Below are 18,632 nucleotides of genomic sequence, written 5' to 3' on the forward strand. Positions count from 1 at the left end.
TGTTAAAAGTCCAGTTTAGAACAGGAAAAGATTGATATTAATATATTATCAAAAAGGCTCTTCTGGGGATTTTAGATGTAATCTCAGACCTTTCCTTTGAAGTAGGTACTAGTTTATTGATCACAAGTAATTGCTAATCCTGTTAATAAGAAATATTAATCCTAAATTATTAGTTTATATTAGTATCAGTAAGTGATTGAGATGCAACATCTAAGCCTTTATCAGTATCACTTACTGAGATGCAAAACCCAAGTGTATATGTGCTGCACTAACAACCACAGTTGCAAGACTCATCCCTTGGTGGCAATTGAAATGTATGCTTCCATCTGAAAACTACTTTGTTGTATGGTTTTGTTTCTACAGCCAATGTCACCATCTTCCGCCCTACCTCATTCTTCACTGTGATAGACGCAAAATTTGGATTCCAGGTGGTGATACAATTTATCCCTATAATGCAGGTGTTTATATACATGGATCCAAGCCACAAAGAGCAGACATGTGGTAAGTAAATCAATGAATCATTCTCACTACACAGAAGAAGGATGTTACAATGATAGTGTGCAAAGGATTAATGTATTTCCTTTTTGTTTCAGGCCTCTGTGGAAATTTCAATGGTATCCAATCAGATGACTTTAAAGCTATCAGTGGGGTGACAGAAGGAACCTCTGCTGCCTTTGTTAACACCTGGAAAACACAGGCAGATTGCCCCAATGTCAAAAACATATTTGAAAACCCCTGTACTCTCAGTATAGAAAATGGTACGTACATTTGTTTGCTGCTCTTTTCCTAGGCACTCTTCTCTGGCCTATTCCTCTCTTGTTGATGTTGATACTGTGCTTTTCCAGAATTGACAGTAAGCATGGCTGTCCTAGAAACATCTTTAAAAAGAGGTTCTTTTAAAAAAATAGAAACACATGTAGCATTGGATTTAAAAAAATGTAGACATCCAGAAGGATTCTGAAATATTTAACTTTTCTGGGGTTAAAGTTGCTTGGGTCTAGAGTTATCAGGACATAAAGTTCCTCTTCACAATGGACAATAATAAGGATTATCATTATTATTCTACATTTATATCCTGCTTTTCCTCCAAGGAATTGGAACAACATTTATAATTATTTTCCCTCATTTTCTTCACAAAATAATCTAGTAAAGCATATTAGACAGATTTGGAGCTACTGTGGACTTTCCTTCTACAATGTTTTCCCCAAAACAAATAAAAATAGTGACATGTATAGTCACAAGAAAACATGTCAGCAAACAAAGAAAAATCTATATGTAATGTACTGTACCCAAAGGCAACAGGACCATTATTACACAGCTGAGAGAATGCATCTCTTTTGCCTGGTTTAAATTAGACTTTAGTGCAGCACAAGACTGTCTTTTGAGATAGCACTAAGCATTTAGGGATAATCTCATGTTCAGAAGCATGCCCAGTGCCAGAATGTGATGACAAAATGGCAAGTGTGTTTGTGCACATCCATGTTGGTGCTCATGCTGTGGGTGGAAAACTTAGTAAAAAGGAATAGGGCTTTGATTACTCTGTTGTGTTTGTCAGTTTGATATAGTTTATCTTTGTTGCAGACATATATGTACAGTATACAGAGGATCTATAGCAAAAAAAGGTACCAAAATGATAGCCCATTTATCTCTGTTTTACAGAAAAATATGCTGTACACTGGTGCGGATTGCTGACTGACACCAAGGGGCCCTTTCAGAAATGCCACTCAATAGTAAACCCAGATGTTTACCATAAAGTGAGTAGTTTTTTGTCTTCCACTGAAATGCTAAGATGAAGCTAAAGATAATTCATGGGAAGAAATGCATTGCCAAATTCAGAGAAGCCAGATTTTAATTGGTCTTTTGCTGAGCTTTCTATGTTTTTTTTTCACTAGCTACATTTTATAATCCAACCAATATACACATTTCTCACTTTATATAGCACACCAGGACCTACTCAATAGTTTACAGTCAAATGTTAGTATGAAATATATCATTTCCATTCTGGTGCTGGGTCTTAATTGGAGATGTCAAATAATTTTTAAGCTGTTCTAAATATTTTGCATTTCCTGGACTATTATGTGAATCAAAACATTATTATCCTTTAGATTATGTATTTCAGATCTTGCAATATAGTTTATGGTTTAAATTTGCACGTGCACATAGATATTCAGGAAAGTTGCATACGAGCTATATACATTAGGAAAACTCAATTAAAATATATACTGTACATTAGAAAAATGCACATTCTAAGTTAAGATGTGAACAAAATGCATTTGTTAAGGCAAATTGTATAAAACAGTCTATGGAATTTTTTTTGTAATGTTTAAGAAAAAATGCAGAAAATGCAGAAGGAATTGTAATGAGTTGGATTTAGATGGAGCCATTCATTTCCAGTGTAAACTCAAAGTTTACTTTACTGATTTATAGCACTTGAAGTATATAGCTATTAACTTTGCAGGATGCTATAATTCATGAAAATACCTTGCTTCCTGAAAGCTAATAAACTGTTACAGATTTGTACACTGAAAGAACCCAACTGACTAGCATATGACAGACAACTTAGATAAAAGCAGAAAGAAGGAAGGCTTCCAGTGCAATCTCTTCAAAGTTCCTCATGATTTTTGCAAGGCCAGGCTAAAGCAAGATTACAGAAGTGATGGCTCTTCAGGTATTATTGCCTACTCCTTCTAGTAGCCCCATAGCAAGAGAGGCTGGCTGATATCTGAAGGATCCAAGGATTGCACCATGAATATAAAGGGAAATATCTCTGAAGGAAGGTGACGTTTGGTTAAACTGAAGTTCCTCTGTTTTTCTAGAACTGCATGTATGACACCTGTAACTGTGAAAAGAGTGAGAATTGTATGTGTGCTGCCCTCTCAGCCTATGTCAGAGCCTGTGCTGGTAAAGGAGTATTGATCAGTGCATGGAGGACTACTGTCTGTGGTAAGTTTAGAATAACAAAAAAGAGAACCAGCCTGGAATTAAGGAGAAATTTCCTGTCAGAACAATTAACCATTAACCATTAACCAGGCTTTCCTTCAAAAGTTATGAGTGTTTCATCACTGGAGGTTTTTAAGGAGAGATTGGACAGCCATTTGTCTGATATGGTACAGGATCTCCTACTTCAGCGGGGGGGGGGGGGAATAGAAGACCTCCAAGGTCCCTTCCAACTCTTATTCTGCCTGTCCCTACTTGCTTTTAGCTCAATTAAAATGCTGCTGAAGGGTCCCGGACCATTGGAAGCTATCATATTTTTCAGAGAAGAGGAAAAATATATATGCTATCAAATTAGTAGCTTTAAAAAGTAACTCCAAAATTAGCTTGGAATCAGGCACATGCTTCAATAAAAACTTTTTTTGTATTTATTTTAAAATACATACTGTGTGTGCAAAATTCTCATGCCTCATATCTTGTGGGTAGAGTCGATTTAATACTAGCCACCTCTTCTGATTACTGAACTGTTGAGAGAAAAATCTTCATCAGGGTCCAGTCCAATCTGGGAATAAACAAAATGGAGACTGCTCCAAAAAGAAGGTTGCGGTTTATTAAAGAGCAAAGCCAGACAGCAATGTGACTCTGAGAAAATTGACCACATGTATCTGGGAGTGGTGGGTTTTTATACCTTCTTGGGCTTTTGAGGGTATTTCCTGTTCCTGTTTGAGGCTTTGTATTTCCTGTGTCATGTACTTTGACCTGAGTCTGAGTGTGCTCTTTTGGTATTGGTGGGTTAATCCTATATTGTTTCCTGCCCTTAGAGTTTGGGTGGGGGTATGTAGATTTTAGGGATCTTTGTCTTCTTAATCTCATCAGCTTCTAGCTTCCTGGCTCCAACCTTTCTGAAAGGATTATCTCATCTGCATTTCTAAAAGCTGGCCTCTGCCTAGTTTCTGCTTGGGGGAGAGGGGCTGGGGCTGGTTTCTATCTTTTTTTAAAGATCTTCTCCATTATTCCTTTGGGGAAAGATATTCTGCCTTTTTTAATATTCCCCCAAATATTTCTTTCTCTGGATTCTTCCCACGGAACTTTTATTGGACTCCTATTGCTTTTCAACAGCTGAATTTTTCTCTCTCCTTCCAAGACTATTAGCAGTTCACATGTCCTCCAGCCTTTTGCCTTCATTATGCTGCCCTCAGGTTCTTTAGGTTTAATAGGTTGATACCCAGTATTTTAATTGTGCCAGTGGCTAATCAGAAGCCAGTAAAGTTCGTTCAACAATGAGATTATATGGCAATGGCTACCTTCACCAACCAGAAACTTCTCTTTTATGAGCTTTATTTTGGGGAGTTGCAGAGATTTGGAGATCTTCCCCCCTCTTTCTCAGAAAGAGAGAGAGAGACAGAGACAGAAAGAGCCATTGCAACCTATTGTATATATTAATTTCTAGTCATAATCGCTACATGAATCCTGCCTGTAAATCAATTCTTTTTCTTTTTTCTCTTCTCAAGCCAAATTCCAAATTTGTCCTGAAACCTGGACTTATCATTACAATATTGAAACATGTCAAGCCACCTGCCGAGCCCTCAGTGAGGTTGATGTCACTTGCAAAATCACATTCCCTCCAGTGGATGGATGCACCTGTGAAGAAGGGACATATCTGGATGACAGTAACAAATGTGTGCCTGCCTCTAAGTGCCCTTGTTACCACAAAGGAACTGCCATTCCATCTGGAGACGTGGTCCATGAAAATGGCATCATATGGTGAGAGACTTGAAATAAACGTAGTGGTGGGAAATAGCAGAAAGCCATGAATCAAAATGAAACAAAATTATAGGAGGGAGGAAGCTTATTCAACCTTACTTGTGAAGTGACAGTTCAGGGCCACAAATGCCATAGAACAAATAAAACTTCAAATCTGGTGTAGTGCTATTATTTTTACTTGTTACACTGAATGGAGTTAAAAATGGAATGGACGTACCTATTGATCAATGTTGTAATATCTTGTAGTATTTCCATTTTTTTTCACATTTCCATCTGTAAATATTTTGGGCATTAAAAGATACTTCTAAATGGTCAAATCTGTCTGATCTGAAAACCCAAGCCTTTTGAGAGACAGAAGAACAAAAATTTATTATTTTTGAAAATAGGACAGGAAAACTGAAATAGAACTGAATTTAATCGGTAAAGGGATCACTTTTTTATTGCTTGGTTTAGCTAGGTCAAAGGTAAAGTGGTAAAAGTGGGGGAAGCTGGCATTTGTGTGGATTTGTGCCCACCCATTTCTGATAAAAATGCTTCACATATCCATAGGAAAGGATCCTATAATAAATGTAATAAATCAGAACTGTAAGCTTATTGCACTTATGGCAATATAATAAGCTGTCTTACTCTCTTACAGTACCTGTGTACAAGGCAAGCTTCAGTGCATTGGGGAAGTGAAACCACAAACAGGTACAACCACCATTTTATTCCCTGTTTTATTATGATGGTTTTCCAACCTTGTTCAGATCCAGCAAGGGAAATCTATGCCTAAGGCAAGCATAGTATTTAAGTGCAGTACTTTATGAACAATTTTGCTATTTAATTTGTCATAGTAACACCCCCATCTGGCAATGAGACCATTAAATGGCAGGATTTGTAGAAACTGAACATCTGATTGGTTAATCTAGAAAGAAACATGGAATTAGATCTCCCACAAGAGGAGAATTCCTTGAGCAAAGTTGTCATCTCAAGATACTCTGGCAACCAAGAGATATGCAACTGATTTTTTCCTCCGCGACACGCTGAGTTTTGATATAGGATGTCCTTGACTCTCCAAACCAGAATTGGGGGACTGAGGAGGTTGTAAAAGAAGGAGAGCAGCCACTGAAGGTTCACAATCCAACCACTGTTTTTAAAACTGAAGCATGTGGATTTAATTTGTATACTTCACAAGCAGATTGAAAACTTTATCAATTACATTAATTTTATGATTATTAAGAGGCATTTTCCAACTTTGGGAAATATGATTCAAAACTAAGAAACCTAAACAAAACAAGATTGTGATTCTTCTAACATGGGGTCCCATGTTAGTTGTATCCATAAAATCTAATGTTTGTCATGATATAAATTGTGTAATTACCGAGATATAATCTCAAACTGAATCATTTTTTTTTCTTCCTACCAGTTTGTGACGCTCCTATGATCTACTTTGATTGTGACAATACCACAGCTAATGCTCATGGAGTTGAGTGTCAGAAGAGCTGCCATACACTTGATATGGGATGTGTAAGTATGGCTAGTTGCAAGTGGGTCTGATTTTAATAGCTTTTTCAAGTTACGTGGGATTGTTTTCTTAGTGAAAATGCAGAACAGAAATTTAATAAATAAAACAGCATATTAATAACTGAAATTATCATCAGTTGAGTTAAATATATGAAGCTGTCTGCCAGCAGGTAATTGACTGTAGTGAAAATGGTCTTTCTGTCTCCGAAACTGCCAGCACAACTTGGCACACTATTCTCCTATCACTTTAGGGAGATATTGCCAAATAGAAATCAGTCTGATAGGTCACAAGAGATGATGGTTAATGAAGTACCTAAACATCTTCTCAGATTTTTCTGGGAGAGAGGAGAACTAACTTTTATGATACAGTAAACCTGCTTAACAAGCATGGCTTAGTCATGATTCTGCCTACTTTGATATTTGATTCTATTAAAGGTTATTAAACATATGCCAAGTCACTGTCCAGAGATGCATAAAAATAAAATTCAGGGAGCCCTCTTCATATAAAAATTCCTGGAGGAAAGGGAACTTGAAACACCAGTGTGCACATTTAAAAAGTAGGAAGAACTGGTGCTAATTTGACATCACTTTTCCTTTGTACGATATCTTAGAAATGTTACTTCTTGTCCTACAGTTTTGTCAGATAACACTTTTTGTTATTCCTCTATTATTGCAGTATAGCGCACAGTGTGTCTCTGGTTGTGTGTGTCCTGATCAGCTAGTGTCTCATGGTGCAGGCAAATGTATACCTGCAGAAGACTGTCCATGTGTTCACAATGAAGCCACATACAAACCAGGAGAAACTATCAAAGATAAATGTAATACTTGGTATGTATGAATTGATGGCTGATATAAAACTGATTGCATCTATATTGCATTAATGTGCACCTATTAACATCTAGTATGTGTTTGGCTACATAGCACATGCAAGAACCGAAAGTGGATATGCTCTAATAAACCTTGTCTGGAAACTTGCTCAGTTTATGGTGATGGTCATTATATCACCTTTGACGGCAAACGATACAGCTTCAATGGAGAGTGTGAATACACACTGATCCAGGTATTAAACTTTTTCTCAAGTTTCTACTATCATAAAGTTCTATTTTTTTCAGCCTTGAGTGTTTGTGTTCATAAAAACTTAATGCCACATTTTTTTTCTGCAGAATCAGTGTAGTAAAAATAAGACCAATGTAGAAGCTTTCCGGGTGATCACAGAGAATATCCCCTGTGGTTCTACAGGGACTACCTGCTCAAAAGCCATTAAGGTGTTCACTGGGGTAAGTAACTTAGCAGAAGGTAAAAACATTATGACACCTGTAGTATGAACAAAACATGCAGTATGGACAAAACAACAAAACATGTAATATGAAATCTTTATATAATAAGTGGAAATCTTGAAATGGTTTATGGTATTTGCAAATAGTGTATTTATATTTGCAAAAATATCCACCAGCCAATGCAGAACTTGCCAATAATGGAAATCTCCAGCTGAAATTATTAGAAGTAGTGGCATTGATAGGTGGTTTGTGTGGTGTGGGTGGTTTCTGTGTGGGGGTGTGTCTTTGATAAATGTTGATTCCTGGTGACTGCCTGAAAAAAATCCTGCAGTTTTCTTGGCAAAGTTTTTAGGAAGTAGTTTGCCCTTCCCTATTTCCTAGGGATGAGAGAAATTGATTGGCCCAAGGTCACCCAACTGTCTTCATACATAGTATGGGACTAGAACTCATGATCATCTGGTTTCTAGTCTGGTGCCTTAATAACTACACCAAATTGGCTGTCCATTTATAGATATAGGTACAAATATTTATGTTGCTTGTATTTTATCTTTTAGAGGTATGAGTTAGTACTTACAGATGGAAAATTTGAGGTGATACAGAGACTTACTGGTGGAGGTGAAGTGCCATTCAAGATCCGATACATGGGCAACTACATGGTGATTGAAATTTTTAACGGAGGAGTGATCGTGATATGGGATAAGAAAACCACTGTGTTCATTAAACTCAGCACAGACTTTAAGGTGAGGTGTGAATGCAAAATAGAAACTGAAGAGTTCTATTCATTTCTGAAGAATTGCACTGAAAAATTACTAGAGAATGAACAATACATTTATAACATTCCCCTTCTACAGTCAATGAAGAACAATGTTTAAGAGCTAAATATACACATTTAAATATTTAGTTGGCTTATTAAATGGATCCTACTATGGTTCCACTTTAGAGTCACCTTAGCTTTATTTTGGTTGATAGAACCATTGATAACAGTGAAAAAAATTGCCATGTAAAAAGCAAAGGGCAAGACAATGTTCTGACATATTATGCAGAGCAGTAAACATGGTCATTATAAATGACAATTCTCTGTTGACCTTGTTATAGCTAGCATTATTCTTACCTGACTTTTTGGCAGTCTAAGAGCACAGACGATTGGCTATAACATAAATATTTGCATTTCAGAAATACTGCAAATATTTTTATTCTGGTTGACTGACCCCATTTAACATTGATATTTATATGGAAATTTTAATCATTCCTGATGAATTTTGTGAATAACGGAAGAGGCGTGTGTGTGTGTATACCTTGAATTGATTATCAACATATAACAAAAGCAATATTTGGAAATCACACTGAACTATGGTTCAGTGAAATATGAACAAGCATAGACCTGTGAACTCACATACTCCCTTCCCTAATTGTCTTGTTTCACAATTTTGACAGCTTCCAGGTGAGTGAACTTCAACTCTCAGAATTCTCATTAATAGCCATACTACTATGCAATTCTGGGATCTGAAATCTATAGACCTGAAAATTGCCAAGATTGAGAAACTGAGTTCCATATGGTTGAAAGAAATGCAAAAGCTTTCATTTCTGTTTCCAGAAGATCAAGGCAGAATACAGAGTACTCGCTCCTTGCTTTTTTTTTCCCCAGTGACTATCCCCAATGATTGGATGAGCAGAAAATAAAATTACCACTCAGTGAGCATCCATGCCTGAATATAGGAATGAACTTGAGTTTCTCTAGATCTGGACCAGTACTTACAAAGACATCACATTAGTAGACAAACTATGATTGACATTATGATCTGGTTAATTTTGAACCAGTTTTATACCACCTCCCTTCTGAATAGGTTGGGATGAGAACTCCCAAAATCTTGCAGTTATCATGGCCAATAGCTAGAGACATCTATTTAAAGATAGTGTTTGAAAACAAATATTCTAAATCCTGATTGCTGAAGTTGGCTTGTATTGATTAAACTTAATTATTAATGTTAATCATAGTTCTGTGTCCAATCTCAGGACAAGCTCAATATAACCAAAGCTTTTGCATGAGGAAAGACCCACCCGCTCACTCTGCGAAATATAACCTTTTCAGTTTTGTTAGGGATACTTGTGCTCCATTCAAGGAAAACTTTTCAAAGTTGGGCTATTCAGTGTATGGTACACAAGTATATGCACACATAATGTTGTAGAAAATGTAATTTCATATTTTTGGATTTCTTTTCTTTTTATTTTGAGGAATGCCTGATTCCACTGAAAAGAACTGTATATTTCATGGGATAATTTATCATAGAGTAATTTATCATAGAGCAATAGATTATTTAATAATTTGAGGAACTCAAACAGCTTTTGAGGATATACATTCTCAGAGGGACAACCTTTGATGCTTTTGAAGAAAAAATCAATTCTTAAAACAATTTTTGGAATAAATTGGGGCATGTCTATTTCATTTCTATGAAACATAATGCTGTTCCAGGGTAAATAAAAATGGATTGGTTTCATAGATGCCTAATCATTTTTTGAATCCACATTAAGCATTCCTAGACTTGGGTTCATCTTTAACATATACAGTTTTGTGTACATGAGTTCAAACTATGTGTGAGAAATCCTTCGCAAAAATATATGTAAAGTTCCCCAAGTAGCTGCATATTCCTCAGCATTAAAATGGTTAGGTCTCTAAAGGTAGAACCATCTCTCTCCAGTTTTCAATTTGTTTGTGCTTTTCTCTTGTGCAGGGTCAGGTCTGTGGCCTTTGCGGAAACTATGATGGCAATGACATCAACGATTTCACCACCAGGAGCCAGTCTGTAGTAGGAGATGTCCTGGAGTTTGGTAACAGCTGGAAAGTTTCTCCCACTTGTCCAGATGTCCCAAACAGCAGGGATCCTTGTTCTGTAAATCCCTATAGGAGTTCCTGGGCACAGAGGCAATGTAGCATCATTAACAGCAAGACATTTGCTCTCTGCCATCCTCAGGTAGGAACAGATCCATTTCAGAAGACTATAGAGGACATTTGAACACACTTTATCCAACACAGGTAATCCTTGACTTACAAGGGTTTGTTTAGTGACCAAAGTTATAACATCACTGAAAATAAGTGACTTATGACCATTTTCATGCTTACAACCACTAGAGCATCCCCATAGTCATATCATCAATAGTCGGACACTTGGCAACTGACATGTATTTTCGACAGTTGCTGTGTCCCAAGATCATGTGATCATTTGTAATCTTCCCAACTTGCTTCTGACAAGCAAAGTCGATGGGAGAAGCCAGAATCCCTTTAATGACTGCAGTGATTCACGTAACAACTATGGGAAGAAAGATCGTAAAAGGAGGCAAAAGTCACTTAACAACCACCTTGTTTAGCAACAGAACTGTTGGGCTCAGTTGGGCTCATAAGTCAAGGTCTACCTGTATATTAATAATATGTATGCATGTAATTGCTTAGATGAAGATATAATAGCCGCAACCCAAGCAACTGTAAGGAGATGCTATCATTCTGGCTTTCCAAGATTACAAAAATAAATAAAACATTATTCCAGCATTTTGTAATTCCCAGACAAGGATTCCTTTGTAACTGGAGTCCTTTTTCTACCAACTCTGTACTCTCAGGCTCTGCTTATTCTTTGGCAAACCTGACATGGTAGCAGGAGGGGGCATTAAATATGGTTGCTAATAGATCTTGGTAGTATAATATGAAGTGGATATTGTACATATTGCTTTCAGAAACTTTTAGCAGTGCTTAAGCTATCCACAAGTATATCTACATTCCTTTTTAATTAATCCTAAGTGACATCTCCCCAAAGCATTTGGGAACATTAATAACTGAAACACATTTCTGGGTGCTCTCTAATATGAAGCATTAATGGTGGATCTAATCAATACATAATCTTGCTCTAAACCTAGGCTAAATCCCTGAATATTTTTTTCATAACCTAACCTTTAATCATTTTACGTCTAAGTAGCATTACATTGCATTACTGGTGGGCTATTAAAAATATTATCTCCATTTTTGCAATGTGTACATTGCCTTGGTCATTGCAACCATTTGAATCAATAATTAAGTCAATAATTTCTACAGGAGGAAATCAGAAACAGATCCCACTATGGTTCAGCTTTGTATCCTTGATAGTAACGTGTCCAATAATTGTTGCTTGTGAACTGTTCCTTAATAGATTTATAGAATACCTTTTTGTTTCATTGCAAATTGCATCCTGATCTATTGCTAATGGCAGATGATTCATAATTGTTCCATGTCTACTAGTTGCATCCCAAAACTACTGCTTTCATAACTACAACAAATTGCTGTGTCCATGCAGTTGGGCATAATTCAACAAATAGTACTGTACAAATGAAAGAATACCAATCAATACTGTCAGTTTTCCAGAAGGATTTGGTTGGAAACATAAGAATGGCAACTGGGAGAAAATATCTCCCCACCCTTTACCAAACTCACTAACCCAAACTAAGGCACACACTGAATTATGTTCATTATTTTCCTACCAGGTTGAACCAACTAAATATTACGAAGCGTGTGTATCTGATGCCTGTGCTTGTGATACTGGAGGAGACTGTGAATGCTTCTGTACAGCTGTGGCTGCATATGCACAGGCATGTCAGGAGGCTGGTGCATGCATCTCTTGGAGAACTCCATCCATCTGTCGTGAGTACATTTCCCAGGAAGGTTGAAGGTGGAAATAAGGAGTAGAGCGTAGTTATAATTTGTTCATTTCTCAGGACCACACCGAACAGGATTTTTAATACTACAAAACCATCACCATTGGACTTAGGTTGAGTCCTCTGAATGCATGCAAATACTGTAATGTATTACCTTTCAGGGCTGATGGTTACATTTAGTATTTCACATCTTTACTGCAAACTTGTATCTCCATCTCAGCCCAACCCAGAAAGACAGAAATGCAGTATTTCTGTGAATATCACTGGCAATGTATTCATACTCAGGTTTTACTTGCACATGTGATTTTGTGGAAGGAGTATCTGAGTCCCTAAATATTTCAAATTACTTTAAGTTAAGTTGAGATTTATTGAACCATGGTGCTACTACATGGCTAGAATGGCTATGATCAGATGTGTCCTTAAACTAAGAAAGCCTTGCTAGATTGGTAGGGAAGATACACCTATGTCATATGACTACGGTGAGATGAGAAGAGTAAATGCAAGAGAACATTTTGAAACAGAATAATAATTCTTGAACAAGTTGTAATTGTTCCAGTGTATAATGGAGTAGAATTTCCCCTGCCCCCACTATTAGATTCAAAGAATATTCAGTCCAAAGTCCTGTTTGCTATCCATGGGACAATGAGTTTGGTGAAAACTCTGACATCTCGTGAGACTTAAGGATTACCAAAAGATTTAAGCCATTTTTAGCTTACAAATTGCATGAATGTATATCAGATTCTGTGGATGCCATTCAGCACTATATTGCTGACTACCCATCTCCCAGAAGTAACTGCCGCTGTTTTTAGTTGGAGTTCCTCCAAAAACAAGCCCATGTGGAACAACAGGAGATGTCCTCTCATAGTATTAGGTTCAAGGGCACTTATTCTAAGATAGCAATCTTTATTTTATGATGTTATCAAGTAAGAAAATGTAATACCATTCATCATATTAAAGAATATCATAAGGAATATCTCTTGTAAAACAAACACATTTCTCTTGATCTCTTTGTTTCTTTCCAGCTTTATTCTGTGATTACTACAATAAACAAGGAGAGTGTGAATGGCATTATCAACCTTGTGGTTCTTCTTGCATGAAGACCTGTAGGAATCCACATAATTGTTCACTTGAATTATATGACTTGGAAGGTACAGTATTTACGCATCTTATCTTTGATTTGCAACAATGAAAAAAAGCTGAAAACTGCATTAATTGTTGTAATTACTATAGTGGGAACTATTCAAGACTTGTTTAAGAAGTGAGGATATAATTTTTCCAGTAACTGTTTATACACAGAGTGTTAAATGTATGAAAAATTGATTTGCTCAATTGTGAATTATTCAAGTTTAGTACTTTTAGATGCATGCAGTTTTGCACCTGCTAACAAATGAAAGATAATACTTGGTTTGAACTTAAAAAGTTATTTCTCCCCCCCCCAAAAAAAACCCCACTCTTACCTGATCTGTCTGCATAACGTTTATTTTTTTAAGCCTAATTTTGAAAAATGTTTGGAACTGTTTGCTCTTCTATCAAGCTTTGAAGATTAGATTTTGTTAAAATTCCTCACACATCTCTATTTTATTGCCTACTTTGCTCGTTTTGTCTAGTGAAGAGCTTACATTAAGTTCTGTTTCTTATTGTAGGGTGCTATCCAAACTGTCCAGCCGATAAACCCTACTTTAATGAAGATGAGATGGATTGTGTCTCCCTTGATAAGTGTGGCTGCTTTGATGACAAAGTAAACTATTATAAACCAGGAGAAAAAATGCCTTCAGAAAAGAGCTGTCAGTCATGGTAAGACTTATGCTTAAAGTGTTAGGATTATGAAGTTTGTTTGTTTGTTTGTTTATTCATCAAATTTATACAGCCACCCATCTCACCGAAGGTGACTCTGGGTGATGCACAACAATGGATAAAGCAAGAAGTGTAAACTAGCAAGTACAAATATAAAAAAAAACCATTGTAATAAATATTCTAAACCCCCAAAATACAACCATAAGTAAAGGGAAGATTTAAAAAAAATGGCTTCCTTATCAGTAGAGCCATCTAGACAAATCTCCTGTCTGGTCACATGATCAAGTCCTAAGGGTCTCTGAGAATATCAAAAGGGTAAGGCCAGTCCAATTTGGGAGGGGAAAAATACTCATTAATCAATTGCCACAGTGGAGAAGGCACAGTAGAGACGGCATCAAGTGTAGATCTCTAGCTGATGGTATCTGCAGTATCCCTTCTCTGCAAGATCTGATGGGGTGGGCTAATGTAAGTGGAGAGAGGCGGTCCTTCAGATAGCCCATCCCATGCCACAAAGGGCTTTAAAGGTTAAAAGCAGCATCTTGAATTGGAACTGGGAGCAAACTGGCAACCAGCGCAGCTCACAGAACAGAGATGCAATGGGTATTATTTTGACAGTACATATAACTGCTCACACCACTGTATTCTGTACCAATTGAAGCTTCCAGATAACTTAAAGATCTGACAGAGGCCTTACATAAAATAGCATTATGATTCATAAAACAGGAGCAAGAATTAGCAGGCAACATTGTGAAATACTCTTCTGAGGATCAAGTTCTTGAAAAAATGCCATATTGTTAATGCACTCTGCTATGTATTCATCTCATCCTCATTTGAGCTTGCTCAAATCATTTCAAATTGACATTTATTCTTTTTTTGATACTCAGCTATTTTGTTCCAGTTAGGCCACAGGATCTCCTTCCCCATTCTCTACCAGCAATCTTGTGAGGAGACACATTTTCTGAAATAATTAATAAAACTTATTTTTATTAAAGGGAAATATTTTATTTAAGGGAAAAATATTTATAAATAAATAATTTTATTATTTCCTTAATTTTATTTCAGGGGGAAAAAGGAATTCCCCAAAGAAAATGGTCAATCTGTTTATAAATTCTGAATTTGCCAGGAAGCTTTTTTTTTTTCAGAAATTTTGTCAGGACATTTCCATACAATGAATTGGATCTGCTTGTAATAATGTGTTGGTTTCTGCATGATTCTATTCTAATTGTACATAAGTACATTTGCTTGTTGTGCTTTTCAAAATGGTGAACAGCCTTTTAGCCTGTGCTCATTTGTTTCCTTGCAGTTATTGTTCAATGGACAGTGAAGAGGACTGCAGATATGATGAAAATGGTAAGCAGACTGTGTTGATTTGATGTGGGTTGTGATTATTTGCATCAGCCATTGTGAGAATTGAAGCAACCTTAACAACCAATTGATTATTATTATTTTTTTGAATGACAGAATGCTACTGTATCTATGAAGGAAAGATAAGCAAACCTGGCGAGATCATCTACAATACAACCGATGGCATTGGAGGGTGCATCACAGCAATTTGCAGTCAAAATGGCACAATTGAGAGGAACATCTTTCCATGTCCCACAACCCCTACCAGTATACCCACTGCTACTGTCTTTGTATTTACTAACACCACTTCACCAGCAAGTACTACTTCAGGTACAAATTCTAACAGATTATCTTTTTCCTTAATAAATGAAATGAAACAAAATTAATGTTGGCCCTATTAGTATAGAAATTTTAATACATTTTAGTGTGTGTACAATATGTTAATGTCCATAACGTGGAAACTCATGATGTCTGTGATAAAAAGATTCAGAAAAATGAGATATTTTCATTTTTAAAACAAATTGATTCATTTAATCTACTTTAGTTGCAAAAACAGTTTGATGAGAATGCTGAGAATTCCTTAAAAAGTTCCTGTTAGAGATTTAAGTGGAGACATAGGGGGAAAAAACCGTTATCATATATGAGCCCCTGAAGTTAGAAATAAAAATATTCAAAATATGCATAAACTTGTAAAATGGACTTTTCAGCATGCTATAGATATGAGGTGGAGGAGACTCTATAAACAGCTTACCAGTTTTGCTACTGAGAAAGGTTGTTTTATGGAGAAGAGAGTTTAGGTTGGACATTTAATTAGGTACCCCACATTTCCACATTACAGCAACATAGAAGAATATCATAGAAAATAAACCATTTGTCCTATTGCCATGGTATCATATGAAACATTTTAACTACTAGGACTTCTGAATCATGTCCATTTTGTCTGAGACTAAGTTGAGATGACTTATTCTGCTGCTGCTGAAGCAATGCAATCCCACTCATGTTTTAAAATAAATGTTTTAATATTTACTTTTAGATATTAAAATAAAGCTTTAATTGCTCGCTGTGTATATTCTATTCAACATATTAAATATGTAAAAGTGCTTCTGCTTAGCAAGTGCTGAGGGTAATGTGAAATCAAAAATACCAAGTAAGTTATCACAAAATCAAGGAATGACTCAGAAAAAAATGGCACTCTCACTTATTTGTTCTCAGGCACCATGCTGAAAATTATTGCTCCTCATTGCTATTAGCAGCAGGAAAGCAATGAGCTTGAGTAGAATGTCCTGGGAAGGGAGCCGATTAGACTTCCTGTAACTGTTTGCCATCACAACAACCTTGCTGAAGATCACTGTTTCCTCATGGTTTTGTGAGAGCCTAAAAGGATTTTTTTCCCAAAGCTACTGAGAGGAAAAAGGAGGAAACTCTATGTGTAACCACTGACCCTATTGCCACACATGGTCTCTGGCCTCAAAAAACTGTTCTAAGACACATTTGTTTCAGGTTATCATTTAAACGCTCACAATTATTAGAAAATATTCATTGGAACTGGATGAAGCATATTAATTTATCTTTCTAATATCTTTGCAGTGCCCATGACTACCTCTGTCTGTGTTCAGGAAGTGTGCCATTGGTCAGCGTGGTATGATGGGATGCAGCCTGGCTTAGGAAACAACGATGGAGATTTTGAAACTTTTGACAATCTAACAGCCAAAGGCTACCAAGTCTGCAAAAATCCAAAAGCTGTTGAATGTAGAGCAGAGAAATTCCCCAATACTCCATTAATTACACTGAACCAGAAGGTAGAATGCAGCAGAACAGTTGGATTAATTTGTCATAATATAGACCAGTATCCAGAAATCTGCCACAATTATCAAATCAAAATTCTATGCTGCAGCTTTGTACCATGTGGCAATTATACTACAGCTCCCACACCTGAAAGCACCACGGTCTCTCCAGTTCAAACAACTACAGTACCAGCTACTATTTTGACAAGTACCACTGCTTTCACAAGTACAATGAAAGTAACAACAACCCCAGAAACCACTTTTTTACCTACTAGCACTACAGTCCCATCTACCATAGAGCCTGGATCTCCAACAACAGAAATAATGAGAAAAACAACTTGCACACCTATCTGCAAATGGACAGAATGGTATGATGTGCATTTTCCTACACTGGATAATGAAGGAGATTTTGAAACATATGAGATTATCAGAGCCACAGGAAAAGATATCTGTGAAAACCCAGAACATATAGAATGCAGAGCAGAGAAATTCCCTAATAAAACTATTGATGAAGTTGGCCAAAATGTCCAGTGCAACATATCATTTGGATTTGTTTGCAGAAATAAAGATCAGCTGGGAATGCTGCAAATATGTTTTAACTATCAAATTAAAGTGTATTGCTGCAACAGTGAATGCTTGACCACTCCTACAGAAACTTCAACCAGGGTCACAACACCTCAAACAACTTCTACTATCATTACTACAACTTTAGGAACAACAAATCCAAATATCACAACACCACAAATTACATCTACCTCAGTTCCAGAGACAACTACAATTACGTTACATCCTGCCACGACTAAATACACAACCATACTTTCTACTACAAAACCTTCAATGACAACTACCACTATGCAACCAAGTTCCACTGCAGCTCCTCTAACTACAACATTTTTTCCAACAAAAGGTACACTGTCAACCACATTTGAACCAACCACAGTAACAACGACAATACCTCTTCCAACTACGACGCAGACACAAATACCAACAACAATTTTAACAACAGGTATACCTTGTACTGAGGAAAAATGTGAATGGTCCCAGTGGTATGATGTATATTACCCAGGCAATGGACCTGATGATGGGGATTTTGAAACTTTTAAAAATATAAGAGACAAAGGACATGAACTTTGTAAAGCACCAAAAAAAGTTGAATGTGAAGCATTAAAGTATCCGAATGCAACACTTGAAGAACTGAAACAAAAAGTTACATGTGATACAAAAATAGGACTCATATGTTATAATAAAGACCAAATATCACAAATTTGCTATAATTACAAGATCAGAATTCAATGCTGCAAAATTATATTTGTACCATGCCCAACAACACCAATCCCCAAAATAACTACTACATCACTGAAAACAACAAAAATACCTACATCAGAATTAACCACAACACAAATAGTAAATAAGACAACGGAAAAACAAATTTTTACACAATACCACACAACAAAGCTGCCATCTACAGCACCTCAGATAGTGGAAACAACATCCATTCCAACAACTTCTACCTCAACCCTTCCAGTTTCAACTACAACACCAATTAAAACCACGACAC

General features: G+C 36.5%; 1 protein-coding gene across 1 annotated transcript in view; it reads left to right on the forward strand.

Moving 5' to 3' along the window:
- The window catches only part of MUC5AC (mucin 5AC, oligomeric mucus/gel-forming), a 63,473-nt gene that overhangs the window by 16,452 nt on the left and 28,389 nt on the right, over positions 1-18,632 (forward strand). The window contains exons 14-31 of the mRNA XM_029284211.1: positions 364-501; positions 594-758; positions 1,660-1,754; positions 2,817-2,943; positions 4,446-4,698; positions 5,336-5,388; positions 6,104-6,204; positions 6,878-7,029; positions 7,123-7,261; positions 7,365-7,478; positions 8,033-8,218; positions 10,208-10,447; positions 11,982-12,138; positions 13,175-13,300; positions 13,796-13,946; positions 15,225-15,261; positions 15,401-15,608; positions 16,878-18,287. Coding sequence (XP_029140044.1) covers positions 364-501; positions 594-758; positions 1,660-1,754; positions 2,817-2,943; positions 4,446-4,698; positions 5,336-5,388; positions 6,104-6,204; positions 6,878-7,029; positions 7,123-7,261; positions 7,365-7,478; positions 8,033-8,218; positions 10,208-10,447; positions 11,982-12,138; positions 13,175-13,300; positions 13,796-13,946; positions 15,225-15,261; positions 15,401-15,608; positions 16,878-18,287 — 3,852 coding nt within the window. The remainder of the gene's footprint in view (positions 1-363; positions 502-593; positions 759-1,659; positions 1,755-2,816; positions 2,944-4,445; positions 4,699-5,335; positions 5,389-6,103; positions 6,205-6,877; positions 7,030-7,122; positions 7,262-7,364; positions 7,479-8,032; positions 8,219-10,207; positions 10,448-11,981; positions 12,139-13,174; positions 13,301-13,795; positions 13,947-15,224; positions 15,262-15,400; positions 15,609-16,877; positions 18,288-18,632) is intronic.

Source organism: Protobothrops mucrosquamatus, unplaced genomic scaffold (assembly GCF_001527695.2).
Source record: "Protobothrops mucrosquamatus isolate PMUCROS unplaced genomic scaffold, P.Mucros_1.0 scaffold433, whole genome shotgun sequence".
NCBI lineage: Eukaryota > Metazoa > Chordata > Lepidosauria > Squamata > Viperidae > Protobothrops > Protobothrops mucrosquamatus.